Genomic DNA, 7,500 nt, shown 5'->3' on the forward strand with positions numbered 1-7,500 from the left:
GGCGGGAGAATGAGAGCAGGCCCCGTAACAGACGGTTGGGAGCCCATGATGTGGAGCCAATACTACTAGTGGTGGTGTTGAAGGAAGTGTTGTCCACTTCACTAATACTGGAATTGTTGGCACTTTCATTTGGCACTATCATACCACTTGCATTCATCTGAAAATAAAGGATGAAAATATTACAAAGAGAGATTCAAAATATCTAAAGATTCATCTGAAGAAAAAAACAGATGAAAACATTACAGAGATTCAAAATATCTATTCTAAATAGTTCATAATCACAAAAGAGAAACACAAAAGAAATGCACCTGATCATGATGGGGATACTTTGCCACAATAACAGTATTGCATGCTGCCAGGGTGAAGAAAAAGTCAATGATTCTCTGAGATGGAGAATCTTTTGATGGAGTGATGGAGGAAGGGTTCTGCCGACTCCCTGGCTGAGCGTAAATCATTGGAAGTTCGATAGATGCTAAATCTTCCTGCAGTTGATTATTCAGGGTAAATGTATCCCGCTGGTCTGACTTTTTCTGAGAAATGAAACAATCAAGATTTTAAGATTCACAACACTTATCATCAAGGACACACTTTCCTCAATATAGAAATTCTTTCTATTACATGAAAAACATTTTTGAATTCCTTAGAAAATAATCCCTTTCAAGCTTACCTCTTCCTTGCTAATTATAACAGGAGTATGCGGGTAATCAGTGCCATTAATTGAGCAACGCTGGAAGACCATATTGTTTTCAGTCAGTGTTCCAGTTTTATCAGTGAAAACATACTCCACTTGCCCCAATTCTTCTGGGATATTTAACGCCCTGCACTCTGTTCAGAGGAAACATTAGAAGAAATTTGTCAACTTTTTCTAACAGCAAAGCAACTAAGCCTTAGTATCTTCAACCCACAAAAGACAAATCAACACTATAGAGACCCCCTAAAAGCTAATGAATTTGTAATTATAAGTGCATGTCTTCTTACCAATAGTTTTTCCACTTTTCTTGTCTTTGAAGTCTTTGTCATTATGTATATGGTAAACCTGCATCAGCTTTATTACTTCAATGGTTACATAAAGTGATATTGGAATGATAACCTGAAAAAGCAAAACAGAAGACAATGAGCATTAGTTTTATAGAATCTTTAAATCTTCAATATCTTTACACACATTTGCATAAGTATCTTGATATGTGAATTGTGACTGTCTGTCCAGTAATGTAAACTCATTCAAATAAATATCAATTTCAAATAGAAGTATAATATTTTTTAATGAGAATTCTGAAGTAAAAAGGATCAAATTTTGTACTAGAATACAAATTACTCTTAACCTCACTAAGGCATGATGTGAATATCATTGACCTTTATAAACTGATCAAACCACTTAACTACTTCTAGTTATTCAAATTGGGATTGTGAAATGGTGTTGACTGATTTTCAATTACCTTTAGAAATACTTCATATTAGTATACAGTTTTGCAACTCTTTCAAATTAAGAGCAGTAACATTACTATGACATAGTTTAATATCTAGAATAAAAGCAAGAGAATAAAGCAAATATTAACAATCTTCTATACATACCTGATAGATTATTACAAAAGTCCAGAAACTTATAAAGCCAACCCATATAGGTTTGTTTGCCAATTTCAATTTAGAGCTTGTCGCTGTCAAACTTTCTGGCGGGATGAAGGGCACCATCCCTAGGGTAGCGTTCACCTCATAGGAACTCTGTCAATTAAGGACCAATTAGATAAAACAAACAGATATCATTATAAGGCTATATATAGTTTCCATTTTCATGGTACAACATTGTGAAAAGTGAGCATCTTTCCATTAAAGTGACCTTTTACATTTGATATCAGAACGTACCTGCCACAGACCCGAACCTGCTGCAGAGATGAGGCACATAAGGAACAGGATGACCACACACCAGATGACTTCGATGTTCATCCTGCGTTCAAGCTTGGAGCGTTTGTACCTTGTGCCACCATTGTTCAGCATGGCTTTTGTTTCACGTCCTGTGAAATGGTACACACGTCAAAAAGAGCTTTCTACTTAATTAAAAAGGTACTTCAACGTCAAAAGCTGGAGACAGCACTCACCTGCGTAAACAACAATGCCTTCAATATAATCTGTATTTCGAAGAGCACAGTCTCTCAGCAAAAGATTGTCTTTGGTGAGGGGCACGCGTTCGCCTGAGGGCAGAGGGATGGTACCTGTGAAGTGGTAGATCTTGGTCGAGGGAGCCCCAATCTCCATCATGTAGTCAAACTTCGATACCTCAAACCTTTCATCCTGAAATCAAATGGTGTCTTAAAATCAACAATAGAAACATGATAACAGATTTTCATATCTGGTAATAATTGGTTAGTCAAAGGAAAAATAAAAAGACATTGTGCCACTATAGCTTAGGAAATATGTAACCATTATTGCCACTCTATCCTAAAATACATAACATAGAAAAACTCCACAAGGCTTTATTGTAAAAAAAAAAAAAAAGGAAAAACCAAACCGTGCAACATCAGTGCAAGTATTCCAGAAGATGTCTTCTTTAGCCAGAAGAAAAAAGGAGAGAAAGGAAAGCCCAACTCACCATGCCCAGTCCCTTCACAGCCTGCCTCTGCTTCAGGTTGCTCTCTCCATCTAGATTGGAAGACTCGATGAAACACATCCCATACTCATCCGAGGAGTTCAAAACAACCATGTCAGCAGGGATGGTCTCATTGCAGGAGAGATGGATGATGTCACCCACTTTTACATGTTTCCACTTGGTCTTCACGTATCTCCCTTGGTCTCTGGAAATTGTGAAATAGACATATATAAATACATGAGGATAACAAAATTGTTTCTATCTTTTAGATGTGACAGAAAGGAATGAAATTAGAGAAGGATTCGATCTGTTAACAAGTTAAACAAAAAACGGAACTTAAACCACGGGCAGTGAATATCCAAATCAAAATTTATGACAACATACTCCTCATATCAGTTATATTGACGATTAAAACTTATTATAAACTTTTTTACAGAAACCTTTTTCCAACACCTACTTCACCAGATTCATTTTCAAACAATAACCATTAGCTATACAGACAGGGATGAAAATGCTTGTCTATAAAAAAATTTAAAAAATAAAATAAAAAAATAAAAATAAAACTTTGAGGTCGCAAATGGAGTTTAAGCCAGGGTGGTGGAGGTACTTTTACCAATGACATCCAATAAATTTGGTGGTGGGCCACCAATCAACACGACATATGACTTAGAAAAATCACACGGAGATCTACGAACTCCCATCTCGCTTCTGTATACATAGGGAGCTCTTTCCTCTATCACACAAGGGTTGAAGAAATGTTCCGTTCCTTCAGCAAACACTGGTAAGACCCCGTTAGTGTGAACCGCAATGCTCTGCAAATGTAATCCTATTTCACGACGGCAAAACAAACCGTTTTCCAAGGTTTGCACTCCAAACAAACCAAAAACTATCTCAGGATTAATTGAGGAGAGCAAAGGGAGAAAATTTTATAACAATGTGACGTCCTCACCTTCCCACGAGGACACATAACTTCACTCTCACAAAGGTGGAATCACTCGTCTCAATAACAGTCAGTGTTTGCATCTGAACCTTTACCTTTCCCTCTCCCTTCTACATCTAGGTTAAACACACGCATCTCGATAGTGACCACCCACAATACACAGTATATTCAACCAATATCAAACCAGATCCATTTCATAATATTCCGAGGATACCGATTCAACATTTCTTTAAAGAAATCCAACGGGATTTACCTAAATAGGTCCACAGTCCCCGAAACGATAAACTTTCCTTACTATCGATTTTTTGTACATTATTTAACTGCAACCTTGCAACACAGACGGGTCTAAGGTCTGTTTGTGCTGAGGTAATAGATTAATTTGTAACGGATTTCTTGCTCAGACCACTACATTCACGTCTCCTAGATTCTCCGCTTGCCAGTCCCTGTGGCTTCCATTTCTCCGCAGACAGGTAGGTCGTGGCGCGTGGGGGGATATGTCTCTGGTTAACAATCACTCAAATCATATTCAAGATATATATCACAATAAGCATAGCAAATAAAAAATTGTTTTGTCGAAGAATCAATGCATAATCGAAGCATGCAATGGCAAGAGGCCGGCGAGGGGGGGGGGCACTGTAAAGCTTGCGCGAGCACGGAGATTCCTATATCAATACATGAGTTAAAATTATCCTACTTATTCACACGCGTGTATCACACTTACAGACATTTGCAATAAACTTGATCGGCAACTGAATACAAATATATGCATACAGGAAATAAATAGATAAAACACAGCAAACAAGTAACCAAGCAAATACGCAGAATCACACACACAAACATCCATCTAATACCCAGCCATCCTGTGGTATAAAGGATGGCACTATCACCGCACAGATATCCCTAAATTTTGTTAAGAAGTCTGGCCGCATCACCTGGCCTTTTACAGGTGCCTAATGATAATCATATGTCATGGAAAGTTATTAGTACCTATGTATGAACCGTGCGACCTGGATTTCCATCACACTTTAGAGAAAGAGAGAAAAATGTACAGCGATACAGTATATAATAATAATGCTCAACAAACACTCGATATCGCGAGCCATTTTCGACAAAATGATGACTTCTGGAGAAGCAAGGACATTGCAGATGACTTAACCGACCCGCCGACGGAGGTAAATCGATGTCCAGCGCCAACGGCTTCTGCAGCGCCGCCGACCTCCTCCTGATCTTCAAAACCCGAGCAGCGTGCAATAAAAAATAAAAAAATAAAACGTTGTTTTGGGGGGTCTCTTCTGCATGTCTTGTAACTCGGAAAGAGGGAGGAGGGAAACACTCGTGTTTATAAGCCATATTCAATGATGCAAAATAATCCTCTCACTCAATCACCATTTACTCATTCGCTCACTCTCTTAATTACTCACTCACTCACCCGCCAGCCACGCACATACATAAATACACAGACTCATGTACAGGCACGCACACGGAGGCGAAGGTCAAGGCCGAGTCCCCAAACAAAACAACGTCTGCCACGACGGCACAGCATTCGCAGCCTCAAGGCGAGACGGGCGGCGGCATCCGTTGTTCCCGACGGCCGATTCTTGCTGCCAAGGAACAAGGCGGCTGCGTCCTCAGGAAGAAGGGAGTTGGCACAGGTTGGGTTGGAAGAAATAATTATTCCCTGATATTGCGTGCGGTCATGCGTGCGTTTGTGAGGGCGCACTGCTGATTTGCCAATGTTTGCATATATATACACATATACATACATAAATACATACATACATACATACACACATGCATAAACACATACATACACATACACACACACAATATATATATATATATATATATATATATATATATATATATATATATATATATATATATGCATATGCATACACATACACACAAACACACACACACACACACACACATAGATGTGTGAGTGTGTGCAACATACACATACACATACACATACACATACATACACACACACGAGCAATCCTTCGTATGTCTGTCACTCTGTGTGTATATGCGTGTATCTACCGAGAGCGGGACATCAATAATTCTCCGTCGGATTCCCGCATCCCGCGACCCCTCCATTCTATGCGCCGCTAAGTCGCCTCGCCACGTCTTTTGGCCCGCTCTTACATGACGTCCCCTTGGGTACGAAGGGCTAAGGATCTGTGCTTTGACCAAACATGTATATGTATATTTGTATATGTATATATGTATATATATATATATTTATATATTTATATATATGCATATATACATACATATATATATGTATATACATATATATATACATATACATATATGCATATACATATATATTTACATATACATATACATACATATACATGTACATATACATATATGTGTATATATATATATATATATATATATATGTGTGTGTGTGTGTGTGTGTGTGTGTGTGTGTCTATATATATGTATGTATAAGTATATATAGATATACATATATGTATATATATATATATATATATATATATATATATATATATATATATATATATATATATATATATATATACACACACAAACTCGCAAGCAGAAGAGATGAAAGTGAGAAGGAAAGGGGGAGAGAAAAAGAAGGGAGGGAAGGACGAAGGAAGAAGGGGGAGAACGGATTAAAGGAAGGGAGGATGGGAGGGAGGAAGAAAGACAGACACAGACTCGTAGAGATTTTTCAGTTCACAAAGAGGTCAATGTGACGCAGATCGTACAGTATATATGTGAAGGTGCGTCATTTCTCGCGGCCAAGTGGCACGAAAGAGGGGGGGGGGGTAATGAAAACACCTGTACACCCACTCCCCAAGCCCACAACGAATGATTACCTGTTGGGACATCGTCTCGCCACAGGTGTGAGTCTGACTAACATACGGACAAGTGCACACAGGTGCGGCCCTGATGGCGCTCCACTTCGTAGCTCTGCGGAACATTTCAGCACACTGGGGAAAGAGGCCACCTATTTTTATACGGGGTGTTTGCCGTGTCCTTCAATCAGTCCATCTCTATCTCCTTCTCACTCACTTTCACAAACCTTTCAAAATCCCCCTCTCTCTCTCTCTCTCTCTCTCTCTCTCTCTCTCTCTCTCTCTCTCTCTCTCTCTCTCTCTCTCTCTCTCTCTCTCTCTCTCTCTCTCTCTCTCTCTGTGTGTGTGTGTTTGTCTCTGTGTGTCTGTCTCTGTCCATCTCATTCTTTTCCATTCACATCACTAGTGATTTTTTTTCTTCCCCTCTAATCCCACTCTCTTCCCTTCCCTATTCATCCTCCTCTTACTCCTTTCTGTTCTCTCCTTCTCACTCCATTTCTGCATTTGCATTCTTATCCACTGTCACTATTTATAGCCCTTTATCTCTCTCTTTCATTCTCCTTACCCCTCTCTATAAGTCTGTTTAAATCATTCTACTCCTCCTCTTCAGTGTTCTGTTCTGTTCTCTTTCTCTCTCTCTCTCTCTCTCTCTCTCTCTCTCTCTCTCTCTCTCTCTCTCTCTCTCTCTCTCTCTCTCTCTCTCTCTCTCTCTCTCTCTCTCTCTCTCGCTCTCTCTCTCTTTTACCCTCCCTCCCTCCCTCCCTCTCTGAAAGTGCGAGGGAAAAATAAACGAAGCAAACAGAAACAAGGAAAAAGCCCGCGCTTCTAGTTCCCCCTAAAATACCCCACGTGGTTCTCTCCCCCCCCCCTTCCTCCTACACACCTCAGCTGCGACCACTTGGCTTCGTAACAGTTGTTCCACCCCGGCCGCTGCATTTTAATTTCTGTTGCTGTTAGCGCCAATGTTAATTAGTCACTCATGAGTGTCATCCGTCACACGTCACTCACCATCCTCCAAACGCCCGTCGAGAATCGTTCCACAAATTCGTGGCGTTCTCCCGTGACGAGTGCACACACGTGGCCAGGTTCAGATATCTACAACATTTATCCATTTAGTCATCCTATCATTTATCTGTTCATCCTTC

At 39.8% G+C, this 7,500-nt stretch overlaps 1 protein-coding gene across 3 annotated transcripts in view; it reads right to left on the minus strand.

Annotated features, from left to right (window-relative positions):
• LOC122250571 (phospholipid-transporting ATPase VD) overlaps positions 1-7,500 on the minus strand; it is a 110,958-nt gene that overhangs the window by 14,583 nt on the left and 88,875 nt on the right. For all 3 annotated transcript variants that reach the window (XR_006222950.2, XM_043012051.2, XM_043012052.2), the window contains exons 6-13: positions 2,585-2,786; positions 2,094-2,286; positions 1,861-2,009; positions 1,573-1,719; positions 979-1,090; positions 668-825; positions 309-530; positions 1-157 (exon numbers count right to left, since the gene is read on the minus strand). The exon at positions 1-157 is cut by the window's left edge and continues 408 nt beyond it. Coding sequence is in view for 2 of the 3 variants with exons in the window: in XM_043012051.2 (XP_042867985.1) it covers positions 1-157; positions 309-530; positions 668-825; positions 979-1,090; positions 1,573-1,719; positions 1,861-2,009; positions 2,094-2,286; positions 2,585-2,786 (1,340 nt within the window). In the remaining variant the exon portion in view is untranslated. The remainder of the gene's footprint in view (positions 158-308; positions 531-667; positions 826-978; positions 1,091-1,572; positions 1,720-1,860; positions 2,010-2,093; positions 2,287-2,584; positions 2,787-7,500) is intronic.

Source organism: Penaeus japonicus, unplaced genomic scaffold (genome assembly GCF_977035675.1).
Source record: "Penaeus japonicus unplaced genomic scaffold, GWHDUDI00000001_assembly GWHDUDI00000011, whole genome shotgun sequence".
NCBI lineage: Eukaryota > Metazoa > Arthropoda > Malacostraca > Decapoda > Penaeidae > Penaeus > Penaeus japonicus.